General features: G+C 37.7%; 1 protein-coding gene across 1 annotated transcript; it reads left to right on the forward strand.

The window, feature by feature from the left end:
- The first annotated feature begins 866 nt into the window (after positions 1-866).
- LOC140163127 (uncharacterized) lies at positions 867-21187 on the forward strand. Its single transcript, XM_072186502.1, has 6 exons — positions 867-1072; positions 4988-5172; positions 6234-6324; positions 18529-18702; positions 19772-19866; positions 20415-21187. The coding sequence occupies exons 1-6, from the start codon at positions 964-966 to the stop codon at positions 20451-20453; spliced, it is 693 nt and encodes a 230-aa protein (XP_072042603.1). The 5' UTR covers positions 867-963; the 3' UTR covers positions 20454-21187.
- Positions 21188-22054: the final 867 nt, after the last annotated feature.

A 22054-nucleotide genomic window follows, 5' to 3' on the forward strand; every position in this document is an offset into this window, starting at 1 on the left:
AATATGAGTTTTTGTACCCAAATTGTTCGAATGTATGTAAACTGTGACCTGTATCATAATAGATGAGTATGTTGTGGATCCTTGCATGATTTTTTTTTGGGTGGTGGCGGCGGAAACATTGAAATTTAAGTTGGGGCGGTCATATTTTGTGCCGGTTTTAATGGGATAGTTAATGGGACATTAAAAGTAACAGACAGGTATATATCAGGAAATGTAGAATGAAATTTGGAAACTTTTTAAAGGAACATTCCGGCAATCACAACATTATGCCTTATATGTTAGAAAAATATGCGATATTCAAAATTACCGCGCCGAAATTCTCTGTGGTAATAACGTCATGGTTATTTGTGCTCAGTTGTCTTCAGCCTTCATATAATATGTTACTGAGCTGGGACGTTATTGCCAGAGGCAATTTCGGTGCCCGGGAATTTGAATACTCGCGTAGTGAGAGACGGCTGTTTACGGTCAATAGGCCTAATGAGTTTGCTTTATAGAACCATGTGATTCGTGTTTAGTGATAATTATTTTTCTAATAATGTTGTGATTGCCGGGGCCGGGGTGTTCCTTTCAAACTAAAATGTGGTCCTATTCCCCCGCCTATTCCACAATTTTCTGCCAGAATCTGTCACATGCGATGTGGCAATTAAACCTTGATTACTGACAATCACATGACAATGGGTCACCCCGTTTTGTGTATCTTTACGTATTCAGTCCACAAAACTTATCAGCTGATGGGCTGATCATGAGTTACTGATCAAACAATTACAGGAAATTATTGGAACCTTTATGACAACGTGTACATGATGTAAGCCTACGTGTGTAAATAACGACAAAGATATATATATATATATATATATATATAAACACAAACTTGAACCACTCAAACCAGTTGCTGGAAGTTTTATTCAAAACGTGATCGTCAGAATTTATCGGTTGGGAGCCGGCCCATATATAGCTTTAACCATGTCTGCGTACCATTATCTTGCTGCGATTGTCTGTGTATCTGTTTTGGTTATTGACGCTTCTGCGCAAAAATGCTGCCTTCCTGACGACGTCTTTAGTGTTCGTAAAGGTAAGAGGCTGCCCTGGTCCACTAAAGTGGCTACATCAAAGTGGTATAATATATGTTGAGAAAAGTCGCACCACCCCGAATGAGGTATCAAAAATACTATTATACTAAAATCAATTACAAAAGCTGGTGGGAATTACCCTGCAACCCGAGGCAGAAATGCCCCCAAAAATCCCAATGTTCTCTTTTCCATTCAAACTGGCATAGCCAAGAGAATGGGCATAAAATACGCAGAACAAAATGTTATTGACAACTTTATTTGGTTTATGTTACGGAAGCTTTTTGCGCGCTGTATTGTGATGTAGGCCTACCCTGAGTAATTTAACTATTTTCACTAGTGTAAGGTTGCATCTTATACGCGTAAGATTGCATGCATCTTTAATACGTGTAAGAATGAAGCGGAATTTTTAAATTGACGAATCTTATTATTATATTATATATAAAATGGTTTATTAAAACAATGCACTCGCAGCAAATAGCTGAATTACAACATCATTTACACAACAAAATATTAACACAAAAATATCACAACAATGGCAAGAGTTAAATGAGACTACAATATAAACAACAATGACAAATCAAACTGAAGCCGAAACTAAAACCAACCTCAGTACAAACAGCAGAGAGAACTGCAGAAACAACGTCCAGTGGATCACTGAGTTCAACTGAGAACTCACGGATCAGCTTAGATGAGATCCCATCTGGTCCCCCGAAGCGGGGCACTTCAATTTGAAATGGATATAGGTGTAGGGCTGGCGCTTTCGCACTAAGGGGCATTCGGTGAGAGCAACATGTAAAAAATATGGGGTCATTGGGTGAGAGCATGATTTTTGGCATTCGGTGAGAGCAAAATGTAAAAAATATGGGGTCATTGGGTGAGAAAATGACCTTTTTTATAAATGGAATCTTTGGGTGAGAACCAAAACAGCGCCACAAAAACCTCGAAAAATCGATTTTCTAGTTCTAAATGGCTTCAAATTTCTTTATTTTTTCAAAATAAGTAACAAAATCAGTGATAAATGAAAGTTGCTGTTCAAGTTGAACTTGTAAGGGTCTTTGGGTGACAGATCAAATGGAAAAATAGGGGGTCTTCGGGTGACAGAGCGTGGAGCGAGCATGTGTTCGTAAAAAAAAAATATGGGGTCTTTGGGTGACAGCGATGCTGAAAAGGGGGTCTTAACAGCCCTACATACGCGTCACCTCCAAAGTTGGAGTGCCCCCGGGCTGGTCCCCCGCTTTTTTCCTGCCGATTTTAGACAATTTCGAATTGACTTCCCAGGGATATATTTCAGGAAGGGCTTCTGGGGAGCCCTCTGGGGCAGGAAGGTAAGTGGGTAAGCCAGAAATGTTCAACGGGCTTATGTGCTGACCGATCGAAACAAAATGATCATTTATACTCAGTTGGCCACAGCTTTAGGATCAGAAGGGTCGGTACCTGCTGGAGGCTCAATGGGTGCTTGGCTAGTATTATTGGTTGTCATAACACGTATCTGACGGTACCACTCAGCAGGGTTAGACTTTTTATGCCTTTGAACTCTGTCATGGTAATAGTCTTTCTTATCATTAGCAATGGAACACTGAACTTTGTTCCTGTAGTGTCTCCAAATTGAGGTCTAGTGTGATCGAAAACTTCTTGACGTCTTTTGATTAATTCCTTTGTTTTCGAAGATATCCACGGCTTATCTGTGACATGATGTTTTACTTGCCGTGTAGGAAAATGCAAGTCCATCTGTTCATTCAGGGTGTTATAAAAGGCATTTGTACAATCCTGCGATTTGTTTTGCTCGTAAACTTCACTCCAATCGTGATTTGATATCCAAGAACCGAAAGAACGAATGCCCGAGTCTTTGATTGGCCGGACAGTTCTGGTAGGCCTAATAGTCGCGTTAGTATGCTTAATAGGCCTACTGCATGTGGTTAGGTTTTGGGAACCATAACTGTTAAGTGGTCGCTCGTTCCTATAGGTGTTTCAATCAAAGGGGTTGAATAGAATTGAGCAAAATTTGTTATTATTTTGTCCAAAATGCTATTCCCTCTTGTTGGTTTGTCGACAACTTGGACTAGGTTGTTATTTCTACAAAGTTGAGAGACATCAAGTTTGTTCATATCCCCTATGATGCAAACGCGTGCGTCAGGATATTTAACACGCATGAGATACAAAGTATCTTGAATATGATTGAACATAGGCCTAAGCATCATTATATCTTGGTTTTCGTCGGGGAAATAGAGTGCACCAACAATAATAGAAGAAACTGTTCTTGGTAGTCTATTTGGGCGAATATGAAGCCAAAACATTTCAATCTCTTGGGGGATATCAACCTCGATTGTATTGGTTTGGAAACATTGAATCACAGAGTAAGAAATCACAAAAAACCAATCATCTCACGCGTAACAAACTTCAACCAATAATAGGGCCTATGTAAAGACGTTTTGTGAGTTGTAACACCCACGACTTCTTACACGTGAAAGATTTGGATTTTAGTGATGGACGATACGTGATATTATTGGCGCCGTACCGAGGATAAGGAGAGCTCGTCACCAAAATTGTAAACGAGGCAAGTTCTTAATTTAAGTATAGTGCTACAAAATCGTCTCAGGCTACAATGTCCTATTTTTTATGACGAATCTCTATCAGGAATTGTTGGTCCGTCATGGTCACATCCCGATTTATCTCACTTTTTGGCTACTTTTTTTTATCTGGAGTCAATTAATGCTCATATCAATTACATTTCTAGAGGTGATGGTAAAATAATCACGTTTGCGAAAACTACCGCGGTGCAGATCGATATCGAGGCTGAGATTATTCGACACTCGTCGTACCAGTCAAATCGGAATACCGTCCACCCCTAATAGGCAATTCTTACGCGTATAAGAAATGCTATGGTGAGATCTCATTGGTCGAAGATGAATACGCGTAAGATGATAGGCTGTTTGGGGTTTCCGTTTAAAGATGCGTTCTTTATATATGATTCGCCAATTTAAGCATCCCGCTAGATTCTAAGACGTATAGGGCCTAAGGGGTGGTGCAATAATTATGTGTACCGGGGGGGTGAATTTTCAAAATGGTCAACGTGCCAAAAAACCTTTGCCCCCCCTTTTGATGTGCCAAAAATCTTTGCCCCCCCCTTACACATGCAAGATTTTGTGGAACCCGAATTTAAAACCTTAAATTGTCATATCATATAGGCCTAGTGCGAGCGCAGCGAGCAGGAAATTTTGCGTATTTGAACATGTTCCTAACCTTTTCCTACGCCTTTTTAGGGCGTAATATAGAAACGGTGCCTAAAATATCTGTGCCAAAATTGCTTGCCCCCCTTTCGACCTGCCAAAAATCGCTTGACCCCCCCTTTTGACCTGCCAAAAATGCTTGCCCCCCCTTTGGCCTGCCAAAAATCTTTGCCCCCCTATAATTCACCCCCGGGGGGTACACATAATTATTGCACCACCCCTAAGATGCTATCTTACACGCACTATATAAGATGCAATCTTACACGTGTAAGATACCATCTTACACGTGTAAGGTTACACGTATAATCTTACACGTTTTTTGGTCCACTTGGCCATTCATAATAAACACCCTAAAAACGCTTACCCGATATTTCCAAATTGACCAAATATTGAAATTGAATTTTTATTAACAGTTTAATTTGACAAATCATGATAATGTTTTTTATTCCCAATATATTCATGATATCAGTGCTGCATTTTTTTCTAGGATAGGAGTAGTGATGGCTGATCATGGCCATAATGCACTCTCTTAATTTTCTACTCGGGTGGTGTGACTGCAACCACAACAACAGGATTTCTCTGGTTACTTTTCGGCCTGATATCATTAACTGAAGATCATAGATTCGTCACTTTCTTTATTGACTCAATTTCTTAATTTTCTGTGTTTTACTTTGATATTATTGTTCTCAGGTGGTGTGACTGCAACCACACGAACAGGTTTTCTTGGGTTACTCTTCGGCCAGACATCACTAACTGAAGAGCATGATTCTGTGTATGACTTCACCAATAACAGGTTTGCCACCTTCATCACCAGGATGATAATTGCCCCTACCTATGTCGAACAACACGTGCAGGTTATAGAACAACCTGGAAAGGTATATATGGGCTGTACCACTTAACCGGTATATCTATTCCAGTTCACCTCTTTGGGAAGACCTTAATCTCCATGCCCAGTCTTTAAGTTATGTCTTCCATATGGTTATAGTTTTAGATCTGAATAGCCCATTAATTTGAAGTGCTCATGTAGTCTGGGTCCCAGACTGCACGTGGGTATCATGGTTATCGCGAACAATATAGAAAATTCGAGTAACAGTTTTGGAACGACTGTGGAGGAGACTCGTTCTCTTGTACCGTACTATATAGGCGCTCTTATAGAAATCATTGAGTGAGGAGTGCAGAAAATTCGTATGGTCTTGACAAAAATTTAAAAATACAATTAAACATTAACGTGCAGAATTCAACATGAATTCACCCAGGGGCGTAGCCAGCTTTCTTGGTCAGGGGGGGCAAAATTAAATTTTGGGGGCACAGACGAAAAAAAATTGCAGTTGCATCATACAATACTTAGAGAGTGTATGTCTTCGAGCTTCCCGAAAAGGGCCTTATTGGGATGATGTGCGAGTAAAATGGTATTTTACACTATTTGCGCCCATTATCCGGCTAAAAAGGGCTTTATTGTTACAATGTGCGCGCGTAGCGCGGAAAAATTTTGTATTTAACACTATTTTGGCCCTGAATTTTGCTAGAAAAGGGCTCCTTGCCCTTTTCTTTTCCTTTGCCCTCCTGATTTTCTCTTTCATTTTTTTTTTTGTCAGAGGGCACTTTTTCTTTCATTTTTTGTCAGGGGGGCACTCTGCCCCACCTGCCCCCCCCTGGCTACACTCTAAATTATAAGGATTTAAAATAAATCCTTAAGACTGTCAGTTAGGGACCAATCAATTTTAGATTTAAAATAAATCTTGTAGATTTGAATTTTAAATCTAAAAGATTTAATTTTAAATCTTAAAGATTTAATTTTAAATCTAACACTTGATTGGTCCCTAATCACAGTCCCTTGGGATTTATTTTAAATCCTTGAAATTTAGAGTGTACGCTACTGAATTCACCGTAGAATAGTGCTGATATGTTCAAAATGTCTTTCGATTTAAATTTTCAGGATTATGTGTGGGTAATCGACCTTGACAAGCAAAAGTGTTTTAAAGGAGCGAAGGAGGTTTATCTATTCCACTTGGAACGTTGTGTATCAGGTAAGCCATCTATCTCATCCCATAACCCCATATTTCTTTCGTTCTTTCTTACGTTCGTTCGTATGTTCTTTCTTTCTTTCTTTCTTTCTTTCTTTCTTTCTTTCTTTCTTTCTTTCTTTCTTTCTTTCTTTCTTTCTTTCTTTCTTTCTTTCTTTCGTTCTTTCTTTCTTTTGGGGTGTTTGGCGTTCACTTGGAACGTTGTGTATCAGGTAATCCATCTTTCTTTCTTTCTTTCTTTCTTTCTTTCTTTCTTTCTTTTGGGGTCTTTTGGCGTTCACTTGGAACGTTGTGTATCAGGTAATCCATCTATCTCACCCCATATTTCTTTCGTTTTTCTTTCTTTCTTTCTTTCTTTCTTTCTTTCTTTCTTTCTTTCTTTCTTTCTTTCTTTCTTTCTTTCTTTCTTTCTTTCGTTCTTTCTTTCTTTTGGGGTCAAAAAATGATTTGACCCCTAATATAGTCAGTTTAAAAATAACTCTTTTAGTTTCAAAAATGACTTTTTTTCAGTGTTACAATTAGAAAACGACCCCTAACGTGGTTGCACAGACTATTCAGAGGTCCCGATTAGAAAATGACCCCGGAACGTGGGTCGATAAATGATTATATTTGGTGTCAATTAAATATGACCCTTTTAGGGGTCAATTTGATTTGCACGCTTTCGTTTCGATTATTGCATGAAACGGTAACGATTATGAAAAATAAAATTAAAAAAAAGTTATAGGCATGCGTGAAACAAAGAACCTGAACTCGGCACCCTGGAGATCTGTAAAGTACAAACTTGTGACTTTACGCTCATTTCATAACTTTCACATAGTGGCGTAGAGTGATTTTTCAAACTTACCGTTTCACATAGTGGCGTATAGGTTTAGAGCTGGCTATTGTCCTATAAGAGTTTTTCCCTGTTTCCTATTAAAGATACAGTGTAATAGTTTGAACCTTAATCTTCAATTTTAAATGGAATTGGGCCATTGAGAGATAACAGTGGACGAGTATCGACTCCGTTACTAGTGGCATATCCTTCAAAAACGTTTTGCTCGGAGACGTATTTTGTCATTCACGTACGCCACTATGTGTTGCGACCAATGAATTATTAGGTACATTACGATTATTACATGATGTTCACTTTAAATACGTGTCACATTTCAGAAGGCTATTTAGCATAACAAAAGGTTAGTTCCCGATAGATGCACATGTTCTGAGGGGCATGGAAATTGGTTATTTGCATAATAAATAAAATATTAAATCCTATTTTGGCGTTAGAGTTAGGGTATGGTAGGGTTAAGGTGGTACGAAAGGCAAAATCAAGTTGCTCTGATTGAGATTAAAATAGACTTGTTGCAGAGAGATATGCAAAATAATCTTAATTCTAAAATTGAGCCAAATCGGACAAACGGTTTTTGAGATATTGCTGTTGAAAGATTCTTTGTATTCTATTGTTTTTGCCAATATATTGATGAAGTTAATGAGGAAAATTGGCAAAATGTGCTCATTAATATTAATTTTTGCCAATATGTTCCCAATATTTTATGAATAAACCTTCATACTACTTTTACCTTTACGAATTTTGACATGAAACTTTGTCAATGTGTCTCTATGACCTAAACCTTTAACATATGATTTTCCCGCCCATCTAATTTGCATAAAGTATAATTAATAATATATATATAATATATAATATAAATATTATAATATTTGCCTTAAGTATAATGCTAATTAATTATGCAAATATGCAAATTAGATGGGCGGGAAAATCACATGTTAATGTTTTAGGCCATAGAAACACATTGGCAAAGTTTCATGCCAATTTTCCTCATTAACTTCATCAATATATTGGCAAAAACAATAGAATACAAAGAAACTAAAAACATGTTTATCTTGACAACCGTATGTCCGATTTCCTTCAAACAAAAACTATTCTGCTCAGTGTATTTAGCTTAACTTATTCAATCTATTCAAATGGTTTTAAATTCAGTTTCTGTTTTCCAGAAACATCGTTTCGAACCCCCTTAAGGTTAAACAAAGTGTTGAGGGGCTTTACCTCCAGAAAAAATATATTATTACCTTATACGTAAGAAAATATGTCTACTTATCATGTGAAATAAAAAAATCTGGAAAAAATTGTGTGAAAATGTGTTTTTAGCCTATTTTTTTAGCTGTTATCAAGCACTATTATTCGATTTGTTTACAAGCGCCAAGCAACTGTCGTCTGGGAGAGTGATTGACATCTTTATTATTAGAGAAGAATGGAATCTGTATAGTTCATGAATATTCATGTCGTATTTACACAACCTGTATCCCAGCCATTTTTGCCTAGTTATCGTAATCGTTCATATAAGACGCCCATGATCCATGGTGTTAAACTGATATTCAACAACTTTATATCTCTCGATCTTTGCGATCCGAAATATTGAATTTCAACTTTAGGCACATCTCTAGCAAGATAATAAATACCTGTCACAAATAGAGGTCTTGAAATGTTACTTGCAACGTTAAAAATGTGAATAGAGAACAAATCGGGTTCAACATGCTTCAAAAATATGAAGGTAATTGTCAACGCCTACTACCAGAATAGCCGGAAGAGGGCAGACTTCATAAGGGAGTGTTCATATATTTTAGTGGGGACAAAGAATTTGGAACTTATTTCGGGAAATTTCCTGGGTTTTTGGTTTTGTTTTTTTTTTTTATCTTCCTGTTCGGGTGTTTCGGTTGGCACATTTTCGGGGCATTTTCATGCACTTCACAGGAGTTTTCGTGGTTTCTCTGTAGCTGCCGTGTGTACTTTTCCCCACGTACAGGGTATAAATCCCGGGGTATAAATAAATAAATGAATAATAACATATAAAAAAAGAATCTGGAACTTCAACGTCAAAAAACAAGACAAATTGTACCCTGCTAAAAATATCAACCCATATCCTCTCTGAGAATAAAAATAATAAGACTCCAACCTCACCTGCAAAAAAAAATTTTTTCGGGGGATAATTTGGGATAAGTTCGGGCCTATTTTATTGCGACAATTTTCAAAATCTATAAGGTGAAATGTGTCGTGGGGATGTGCGGCAGATTTGGGGTGCATTTTCAGCCATTTAGTTTAGACTCTGTTGTATTTTTAGCCATGATTTTATTGACCCTCAGTGTCATGAAAATTAGGTTCAAGAAGGGTATTTTCAATAATTTTCTCGAAAAAGTAATATTTGCGAAAACTTCAGTCCAAAAGTTGATACAATTTTGGGTCTGTTTTCTTCAAATTTGGTTTAAAATCGTACCGTAGTTTTTCGGAGTCACAGCCTCACATCCTTACCCAAACCAGCTTGAGAAGGTTCCCCCGGGTGTGTGCAAATTTGTAATTTATAGGCCTACACTCGTTATTTAAGCCTAAAATCAAAGTGTTAATATCATTAACACTGCCATGGCCGTTTTGTCGTGATGACTGGCTTCCAAAATGTAGGCCTATTTTAAATTATAAATCTGGTCCCGCTAGAGGTGTGTTTTTACCCGCGGAGGTCTCTCCTCGGGTTCGTGGGATGCCACAGTTTTGGGGTAGGCCTACCTTTTCAACGACTATGATGGGTGGGTTTACAGCGCCGACCAACTTTTGGGCGCATTTTGGCAAAAGTGCCCTTAAAAAGGCGTCAAATTAGGCCAAATTTGGATGACTTTGATCCCCGCGGTACAAATGTTTTGAAGAGACCCGCCCGAGGTTTTTATTTAAAAAAATGGTCGGGCCTGCTAAAAAACCTCCCGGAATCAAGCATGGGTAGGCCTACCAAAATGCCTTGACCCCCCCCCCCCCAACCCAGCGCCGTGACCTACATGACATGATATTCTCCCCGAGTCCACCAGAAAATATAAAAATACAACATTTTGATAGGCCTACTATATTTGTCTGTATAAAGAGCTAGGCGTACCGGGATTTGCCGACTCCAATGTTCATTTTGAACCATTAATATTTGAGCCACGGCGCTCGGGAATGTGAAAAGCGGGGGGGGGGGGGGTAGGAGCAACAAATTATTCAGGACGATGCGTGAGATTTTACTCATTTTGCAGCTTTTTGCGTGAGATTTATTACCTAGGCGTGAGATTATACTACCTTGGCGTGAGACCGTGAGAAAGTGACCCAATGCGTGAGACTCACGGCCAATGCGTGACAGTTGACAGCCCTGCTTGTAGGCCTACCGCGTATGTCTACCGTGATGACAGTAGCGTAGCTGCCGGGGGGGGGGGGGCAATTGCAAAAATTGCCTATTTGGGCCCCGCCCCCTAGTGCAAAGAAAAAAAGAGGGAAAGGGGGGGGGAGAAAGAGAAAAAAAGAGAGGAGAGGGTGAGAGGAGGGGCAGAGAGATGGGGAATTCAAACGATATGCAATACAGCTCAATAGGCCTACCATATATACGATTATGATAAGCCTGGCAAAATTGGGCCCCCGCCCCAGTGGGAAATTTGGTGGATTTGGGCCCCGCCCCATAGGGCCTACAGTCTTGCCCCTCCTGAAAAAATCCCAGCTACGCCGCTGCGTGATGATGTTGCAAAGTTGCGGAAGTTCATTCATAAATTTCCCATTTCCACTCGACAACAACAGACCAGCACGCAGCGCGCAGTAGCTAATCCCCGAGCTAATCAGAGACATGTGCGTTTCTCTTTCAACAGAAAATAATGTGACCATGTGACTGACACGATGTAGGCCTACGCTTCAAATAATTATGCTCTCTGCGTCAAAAGTATGATAATGGAAAATATTTATAATGAACACTCCCTTATTTCGCCACACCTTTCTCGTGTTGCCTGGTATATCAGCAAAATCCTACACTATCGCCTTCCCTTGGTAAAATCCCTGATAAAAACTCGTGATATTGAAATTGAATTTCAGCGCCAGAACTTCCGTCATTCTAGCATCATGGATGAGCTTGGATGGATATGCAGTGGCGCCGCTAGGGGGGCAGTATTTCCCCCAATATTTGTTCTTTCTCATCCAGTTTTTAGGCAAAATCCCCACAATTATGTAATTTTCCACTTTTTGCGGCAATTTCAAGTGCAATAAGTGCCCTCGTCTCAAATTCACTTCCCCCCCGGGCCCCATGCCCGGAAAAAAATTCTGGTTCCGCCACTACGGGTATGGCCATAGCTAGGGGCGTCCCCCCGTTGCCCTTGGTTATGCTGGACCCCCCCGTTGCCCTTGGTTATGCTGGACGTATGAGAAATTTAGAGCTTGTTCAATTCCGCCAATTTTAGAAATTTTAAAGGTAGGCCTATATACAGTGTAGGCATGTATAGCCTATAGAAAAACGGATCACAGTCAAATAAAATATAAAAATCGTAGGCCCAATAATTTTACTAATGGCATTTATTGAGCTGCTCACTTCTTGAAAATCCTTTGGTTTAATATTGATATTATATAATTGAGCTCCTTGTCAAGCTCCTCAGTAGGCCTACACATAGGAGAGTGACTAACTGAGCTCCCGCTATTTTCAGAAATGAAGGCCTGGCCTATTAAATGAATAATTAGGATTGAGGCAGGCTTTTGTTTCATTTTACAGAACTTTTTAATCCCCCAAAATTAGTGGGTTTTTTTAATGGGGAGTAGGCCTAGGCTTTTAAAACGAAATTCAAATTTGGCAATATTTTCCATTGCTTAATGAATTGATCTGCGTGAAAATGCCTAAACATGTGGCCAGAGCGGGATGACTGGTATAAAAATCTTAACTTGTGAGAAAGGACGTAGGCCTATGGGGTTGTATGAGGCTGTGGATCACGAAATGCCCCTTTAATGTGTGCTAGGTAAAGTCATTCTTCCTTTCGACCTGCCAAAATTTAATTTTATTCCCTCCCCCGGCCCGGCTTGCAATCAGTACCGGTATTAGCCTACTAATTATAAGCCAAAATTTCCAAGCGACTCGCTAAAAATCGCTTGCCTCCCGTCTCGGCCAGCCGAAAATCGCTTGTCCGCACCCCCTGGACTGCCAAATTTTGTGGCCCCCTCCCCTTGGCCTGCCAAAATGCCCCATCCCTTTGCATATAGCCTATATATAGGCATATGCCAATTTTTGGGATCCCCAATTTCCATACCCATACCCATACCTTAAATGGATTTCTAAATATCTACCTGTTGCAAGCGCAGCATTGGCGCTGGATTTTAAGCTAGAAAATACCTAAATATTCTAAAATCCAACCTCGGCAACACCACTTGCCCTCGGCAACACCACTTGGCAAATACAGCCCGTCGTAACAATGTCGTACGTAAACAGCGTGTTTTAAAAAGAAATGAGAGTGTCACTTCTGTCCAAAAAATTTCGAATTTTGGCCTTGAGCAGCGACAATCAGAGGTAAGAAAAACACAGTATGACGCAGCTTGAAATATAGAATCACTATATCAATTTTGAAGTTTGTACTTCAAAGCACAAGCCGAAACGAGGTGAAATGGTTCGAAGAAAAACTGATTTCGCTGTATCTTTTTATCGCGAAACTAGACAATTTGGCAGCAGCGAGTCGGAAAAATAGCAAATATCTCAATTTTCTGCTATCGAAATGAAAATTTAAATAGCACCTGCATGCAGAAGAGGGTTTATAGAAATAATGTAGGTCAGAATTTTGTCTATGAAATCTTGCACGGAATTATTATTACTGGTTACAAAACGACATACAAGTGGAGGCCATTTTACTTCAAATTCGGCCAACATTTTAAGCTTATATAAAAAATCGAGACAACCAATATCAAGAATGAATATGCACATTCTTTTATTGACTTGTTTGTAATGTGCGTCGAAGTTCCCAACAAAATCGCCACTTCCAATGAGAAATTATGGCCGTGTTCCCAAAAATCTTGATGCTCCGGATATTGAAAACAAATTGAAATGTTTGAAAAGTACATTTCATTTTGAGCCAAGTGGAAAATTCAAGCATAATAATGACCCTTACACTTTCAGCTTTTAGACGTAGTTTGCGTTTTCTCTCTCCGATATTTATTTCCAGAAATAGATAAGTTTAAAGGGGGCTACGTGCATCCCATTTTGCTTCTGAAAATGGCAAAATTGTGTATAACCTTAAGGTTCATCATGCAGTTATTGTTAACTACATGTATGCACACAACACAGGGGCACTCACACAGGTAATTGACCCGTACTAGTAGCGCTGTGCTGTGGGTATACCAGATGAACTAGTTAGCATCATATATCAATAAAAACTCCCTTTAACAGCCACTGTCGGTAAGATTCAGACTCTTGTGATTCAAGTGCGTCATGGATTTTCTTTAAAAAAAATAGAATGATGCAACATTGGTCCGAGAAACTATCCCCAAAGTTTTAGCTTCCTCGCTAATTTCGTTTGTCCGAAAAAAAATAATGAAATTTTGGCTCCCAAAACATCGTTAAATGGTTGATCAATTAGCAGCAACTACAAAATTGTGCGCCAACGTTGACCCAGTAAATAGAAAACAGTTTTTGAATCCTTCTATGGGTGTCATTACAATTACACAAAAAAATGGTTGGGTTACCATTGGCGCATCGTAATAAACAAGTTTAAAATATTAGTGAAAAGCGCCCTCGTGTTGTTTTCTGTGGCTTGAAACTTGTTGCGCCATTAAGCACCCATATAAAAAGCAAGCTGAAATGGATAAACTAATTATTTAGAATCAAATGCAAATGCAAAATTGATGGGTGCTCGTTGGCGCTAGGAGAAAATTGGGGTCAAAGGTCAAATTTTCTTATTTTGTGTCATTTTCACGCCTCATTAATTTTGTGCGCCAAGGTCAAAGAACATTAAAAGTGGTGTTCAGTGGTAAAGAAACTATAACTCTAATAAAAGAAACAGAAACAAGCTTGGGTCCTGTTGGTTCACTATTTTTAATGATTTTCTAAATATCATCCTAAAGCCTAGTAAATAGCATATAATAGGCCAAATAGGGGTTCCATCAATCTTCAAGCATCCACAACAGGACGTGCCAACAGGTACCCATGGTGTTTTTACTTCATTCAACATATTTAAGTGTTGTTATTTGCATTTATGTAGAAATTAGTTTGGGCACATGTTGGCGCAAGGATATATTAGGGGTCAAAGGTTAATCCAAAACCATAAAGTGCTACTTTATATAGTTCATGCAACCAATATGCAATCTTCAAGCATCCACTACTAGATGTGCCAAAAAGTACCCATAATGTTTTTACCTCAATCAGTTTATCTAAGTGCTGTTACTTGCATTTATGTAGAAATTAATATGGGTTCATGTTGGCCCAAGGATATTTTTAAGGTCAAAGGTTAATCCAAAACCATAAAATGCTACTTTTTGATAGTTCCTGCAACTAATACGCAATCTTCAAGCGTCCACTACCAGATGTGCCAAAAAAGTACCCATAATGTTTTTACTTCAATAAGTTCATCTAAGTGCTGTTACTTGCATTTATGTAGAAATTTGTTTGGGTTCATGTTGGCGCAAGGATATTTTAAGGGTCAAAGGTCAATCCTAAAGCACAAAGTGCAACTCTTTTGCGAGTTTGTGCAACTGTGAAAATGTGCACAAACATTGTCCCAATATCTACCTCAAATGGAGCGTATATTTGCTTGTTAAGTCTTATGGATGCTCATGGCACAGTGATATTTAAGAGTACCGGTAACACTTTAATACTGTTGAATGCAGAATGTGTATAAATCAAACCTTACCCTGCATTTTCAGATCATTTGACCATCCACAACAAACCAAGTGGAAGGTACACATTTTAAGTTTTCATGGTTTATAAAAATGTTCTCCAAAATATTATAAGCCTGCACATGTTATAAGTATAAGTATATTGATTCATTGCAGTCAAAATGCAATATTGTTCTTCACTTATTATACATTACAATGTAAGCTTGCACAACTTCTGCATTTTAAATAAAAATGCAGAAGTTGGTCTCATACTTGTATTATTGGGCTCTTTAAATATTCATATAATGCCAATATTATCCCAACTTCAAGGCTTTTTATGAAGAAACTGAATAAATCAAGTTGGCATAGGTAGTGAAAAAATTATGGGATCTTGTTGGCATTGAAATTACCAAAACTCAAAGAATGCACTTTGTTACATTTTGATTTTTTTGTATTGACCTTTGACCCTCAAAATATCATTGCGCCAACATGAGCCCAAGCATATTCCTACAGATACCCAAGTAACAGCACTTGGATAAACTAAATGAAGTTTAACACCATGGGTACTTGTTGGCACATCGAGAAATGGACACTCGAAGATTGCATATTGGTCGCACAAACTAACATAAAAGTAGAATTTTGTGATTTTGAATTGACCTTTGACCCTTAAAATATCCTTGCGCCAACATGAGCCCACACTTATTTCCACAGAAATGCAAGCAACAGCACTTGAATAAACTAACTGAAGTTAAAACACCATGGGTACTTGTTGGCATATCTAGTGGAGGATACTTAAAGTTCGCACATAGTACGGCATGGCATATTATTTACTGTTTACTTGCTTTAAGATGATATTTAGAAAATCATAAAAAATACTAAACCAACAGGACCCAAGCTTTTTACTGCTTCTTTTAGTAGAGTTACAGTTTGTTTACCACTGAACACAAATTTTTCTGTTCTTCGACCTTGGCGCATGAAATTAATGAGGCGTGAAAATGGCTCAAAATTAGAAATTTTGACCTTTGACCTCCATTTTCTTCTTGCGCCAACGAGCACCCATCAATTTTGCATTTGCATTTGATTCTAAATAATTAGTTTATCCATTTCAACTTGCTTTTTTCGTGGGTGCTTAATGGCGCAATGAGTTTAAAGCCACAGAAAACAGCACGAGGGCGCTTTTCACTAATATTTTAAACTTGATTATTACGATGCGCCAATGGTAACCCAACAATTTTTTTGCATCATTGTAATGATACCCATAGAAGGATTCAAAAACTCTTTTCTTTTCACTGGGCCAACGTTGGCGCACAATTTTCTAGTGGCTACTAATTGGTAATCCATTTAACGATGTTTATGGGGCCAAAATTTCAATAATTTTTTCGGACAAACGAAATGAGCGAGGAAGCTAAAATTTTGGGGGTAGTTTCTTGGACTGATGATGCATCATCTTATTTTTTTTAAAGAAAATCCATGACGCACTTGAATCACAAAGTCCCATTTCGGTCCCATTCTTACTGACAATGGCTGTTAAAAGGGAAGGCCAGCCTCAATGCAGAAGAGGTCTTGCAAATAGTTTGGGTCACCGTGAAAGGCATTTTTAGGATCACGCTTATATCAATGTTACATGACAGTCCACTAACCCATCAATGATGAGAACATGCACACTGAAACATCAAAAAACATTACTCCTATAACTCCTGTCAACTCTTTAATTCATTACTCCAAATTGTTCTGTATTTTTGTCTTTTCTGCTTTTTACCCATGCTTATTATTAAAATCAAGAAATACACTGCAGTTGTTAGTTAATTCGCTATGTAAACTCAACTTACATGCACATTTTATTTTAAAATGATTTTATATTAATTCGCAATGTATAGTTTAATATAAAGTAGATAGTGGCAAGCACATGATAAAGGACTGATCACTCACTACAATCTTCACTTTAAAACTGTATTTTTTCTGAATGTGTTAGTCCGAAACTCCTGCGAAGCTATGGACATGGCATCTTACTATTCCATTCTGCATTGCGCGTTTTCTCAGTCTTCAATCATTTTGTTGAATGCAATTTTATGAATCAAATAAAAATAGATAGAAAGTGGCCTCACTTTAGTTATATGTCATTTTACAGTATTTATAATCTATAAAGTAAGACAATAATTTATTTATTTTCTATAAGTGCATGACAAAATATGGGATATATATTGTTCAATACTATATAGGATTGTGCCCATTATTATAGCTAGCCCCTAAAAACTTTATTTTCCATCAGATTTTTCCTGTTGAAAAGACAAAACTGATGTTTAAGATAGCAATAATATCATCAATAACATTTTGAGGCATTTTTATCCATAAAACGATACAGGATAGGATAGATAATTACTTTGACTTGTGGTCCATATAATAATGAAGATTTTTATACTACAACTTGATTAGATCTGTTATCAACATATCAATTATGCACTCACATGCAACCAAACATCATGCTATGCTCAGTAGTCAATGATCTTGTTGGTGCCGGTGATATACCCCGCTAATTACCCTGTTGACCATGTCATTTTTTTGATATGCTTATTGCTGAACAAGTTTATGTTTATATGTGTAGGCCTACCTATGATAACTTTTTAAGTCATAATTAATTCAAACATAACTTTGGCAATACTCAATCGTTTTCGTTCGTTGAAACGGCAAAACATACTTTCTTTTCCTTACAAATCGAATTAGCAGACATCAAAAACATTTCCACCACAAGAAGTAAAAACAATAATTCATACCAATAGAAGAAGGCTATAATCTTAGCTAATCTTTAGTGTACACAAATCCCATCTTGGAATTAGATACCAGCCCTTATGGGCTGGCGAAAAGTATAAAAGCTCTGATTTTAGTACTTGCTCTATGTTTCAATTACATGTCAATCTTTAATCTCTACATGTCAATCTTTAAATTATTAGCATAGTCCTTATAATAACGGTGGAGCGCCTTGATGAGTAATTAATGATAGCAAACCAGTGAAAAATCCCCAAAACTCAGTCAGTGGAGCTCCACCCGTACATGTCAATAGCGTCATTATCGATTGGATTAGTCGACCATAGCGGACAATTCGATCGCTGATTGGATTAATATTATCACGTGGTAAGAAATGTGCATTGGACAATCGATTACTATAATGGTTTAGTACTGCATATTTCGGTTTAATCTTCACTAAGCGGGTTTATGGCTGAAAATGTCACGGTGAATTTGCCGTGGACAAAACTGCACTATGTTGGGCTAGAGTTGGAGTTAGGTCCACAGTAGGGTTAGGGTTAGGACATGGAATTAAGATGGGTAGGGTTAGAATTAGAGTTATGGTACCGGCTAAAGTTAGGGCTAGATGTTAAGGCTAGCGGCCACTAAGCAAAACAAAGGTTCGTTGTCTGTGTGGCAGGTCACATGGGAACAAGTGTACACGGAACAAGGGCACACGCCACAAGGGAACAACCTATGGATACGGGGCCTAAGTGTCACAGTTGGGTAAGCAGTTGTGGTTCATGAAATGGAATAATTAATTCTCATACCTCCTTCCGGCCAAATCAGTGTCTTTTCCCTTTTATTTATAGATTACCTCATCTATTCAAATACATACTACTGGGGCAACAAAGAGATCTTTGTCGACGGGTATTATTATGGGATGCAAGATCCGGCTCCTGGAGTCTACAGTATCAGTGTTACGCAGCAGTGTTTACCGATTAGTGAAACCTTCATTGGAAAAACCAATTCTTGGGATGTCTCTCGTAAGTGTCATTTGAACCCCTGTGTTGCATTTCCTCTGATTGGTTAATTGCATCATAATATCATCAAAGAGAGCAATTTTCATGGGATATACCAAACGTTGAGTAAGTAAAGGTTTGTTACAAAAGTTTACTACCGTTGGTCCAAGTTTAGCACAATTAGTAGGTATATTTTGGTCAAAGTTGTTACAAGATTTGCTTATCAAACCACTGACAACTTATTGAAATTATCAATTCAAGTTCACCATGGGACTTCACAATATGCTGACATTACTCACACCTTCATCCAACTTCTGTACAACAGCAGAGGGCGCACCATCGCCCAGAAGTGGACCATATGAGGGGCGCAAGATAATGGGTCCATCATCTCTGTTCATAAGACTTCTTTCTCGAGGACTTGACATCTTTCCCGTTTATAACATGATTTTGTTGAACGGCGTGGTCCGCAATCGCTGTTCGCTAACCGATTGTTTTCTTGTTTGGCGAGTAAAGGTTTCAGATTCAGATTCATTTTATTTGGTTCCATCTCAAACATACAAATTCAAAAATATACATACATAAGATAATTATGGGGGGAATATGATCTACCAACGAGATTGTACAAAAGCTTCATTTACTTTGAGCTACTTTCTTAGTTTCTGTTTCTGCAGTGGCTATTCCATATTTCTAAAAATGCAATATAATTATCATGTTATAAATGAGAAAGATGACCGCAAGAAAGAATGTAATTCGGGAGCCGCCGTATAGCAATCTAGATAAGGAAGAGAACGCCGAACACTATGAACAGAGACGAGGGGCCCATTATCTTAGTCACTGACGTATACGATCCACAAACCTAACGAACCTCTTAAAAAATATAGAGAGCATTTCAGGCGAAATGAAAAGTTTCAATGATTCTCAACCACAAAATCAGGATTTGTACAGCCTGTGTTGTTCAGTGGAGACAACTCACGGGGGCTGATTCTGGGTGAGACTTGCATATGAAAGTGACGTGACTGTGCCTACCGGAGTACGACTCTAGTCATTAATAATTATAGGCCTATCAAACATGTTGCTTTTCGTGCACTTCCAGAAAACGTGGCGTCATCAATGGGATTCTATAATTACACTGTTGGGATTGAGAATCCAGACAAATACTTCACCGTTCCTGACTACTGCCAAACGGAGGTAATTAAAGCATTATAGTCGTCATCATCATCATCATCATCATCATCATCATCATCATCATCATCATCATCATCATCATCATCATCGTCATCATCATCATCATCATCATCATTATCATTATCATCGTCGCCATATTCATCACCAGCAATAACGATGTACCCCAAAGTGCGCATCAATGGGATTCTATAACTATATACACTGTAGGAATTGAAAATTCAGACATCGTCATCATCATCACCACATGATCACCACCAGCAATAACAATAAGAGATTTGGAGTACGCCAAGGTACGCATACAGGGATTCTAGAACTATGCTGGATTATTATTATTATTATTATTATTGTTATTGTTATTATTATTATTATTATTATTATTATTATTATTATTGTTATTGTTATTGTTATTATTATTATTATTATTATTATTGTTATTGTTATTATTATTATTATTATTATTATTATTATTATTATTATTATTATTGTTATTGTTATTATTACTATTATTATTATTATTATTATTATTATTATTATTATTATTATTATTACAGGTAGAGCAGAAAGACAACAGCATCTTCTCTTGGTGGTAAACAAAAACTATGACAGTGCCGAGATTTATTAATATGATGATTGATACAAATCCATTTGAACTTAAAATTAATGTAAAATTTTAGGAAAATATTTTCTTGATGTATACCAGTGGCCTCGAATGTTCTTTAACTATTAAAACCAAAATGAACTGTTTTGGGGTCACTATGTTTGAAAAAACAATCACTGTAATTAACAAAAGTTGTAGCTTCGGAAATGCTCAAAAATGGCATTTTGCCGGATTTAATTAAAAGTTCATAAAAAGTAAATGAGATTATTTCAATTTTCTTTTTGATGTAATGTAGTGCAAACAAATGGGCTCAAAAATTGATTGAAAAAAGATGTTTTCTCAAAAAGTCAAAAAGTGGATGTAAGGGCTTTTGCAACAAAAGCTCTTCAATTATTATTAAAAATCATAAAAGTATTATTATGAAATTAGAGCGACGGTTACTCTATCAAATATGCAAACTGCCCTCAGGTGACGAAAAAACAATCATGCACGGGCTCCACCGACTCAGAATTTTGCCTTTTGGATGGTAGGGTAATTTTGGCCCTTAGGAAAAAATAACCCGACCGAACGACCCTACTTGAAAAGTCCGTCCGCCCGTATAACAGGTTTTTATTCAGAATTCTAAATCAGAGCTAGGCTTAGTTTAGGGGTTGGATGGGATTTGGGCAACGATTAGACTATGCCATAGTCGATTTTTGATAAATAAAAGCATGTTATTAATGTTAATCATGATGAAAGTATATTTAGTTGAACTCGAAATTATACTGATATTTATTACATCAAAATACTAAAGTTTATATTATTATATTAGTGACAGTAAAAAGTAAAGTGTACGTAGGCTTATATTATTGAATGCAACATATCATAATGTCATAGTTGTATTGGCACTTCAATACTGAACAATTCTTATTTTAGAATCTGCCATTTTATTAGTCGTGAAATTCCATGTTAAAAAAAGACTATGGACTTTCAATTTTAAACGGGATTTTGAACGCGCAAAGTCCCTAACACTCACACTGTCAATCATACTTGTTTATCAATCAAATTTAACCGCAAGCAAATACAAGACGCGCTCATGCACTCATTGACGCGTTCATGCAATTACACAACACAAAAGCCGCATACTTGTGTACCATGTAGTTATTAATGGTAATGACAGGTACCTGGAGGATTTAAACCATAACGAGATCTGGGCGACCAATCACAAGCCAGATCCATTTAAAAATGCATTACATCATGGCCAATTTTAGTAGGCCAGATTTCCGACAATCTCATCCATAGAAGCTCATAGACAGCCGTGTTAAGCATGAAAACCACAATCCAAAGTCAGTAGTCCACTTGGGAAGCTAACAAACAGAGGGAGTAGGGTGACTGAAAAGATCAGATATGAAAATCTATCAAGTGTGCACACCTTAATTAAATCAGAGTTTTAAGCTTAAATACAATATCCAGAGTATGCACAATGGGCAAGTGGACTACAGGTAGTCTAGGCAACGATTAGCTTAAGAGCCAGTCCACACTCGTATATTAACGTCATTGTGTCGCAATTTCCCGATTATGATAAATAAATGAGGAACGTCAATTACGAAGTTC

This window comes from Amphiura filiformis, chromosome 10, assembly GCF_039555335.1.
Source record: "Amphiura filiformis chromosome 10, Afil_fr2py, whole genome shotgun sequence".
NCBI lineage: Eukaryota > Metazoa > Echinodermata > Ophiuroidea > Amphilepidida > Amphiuridae > Amphiura > Amphiura filiformis.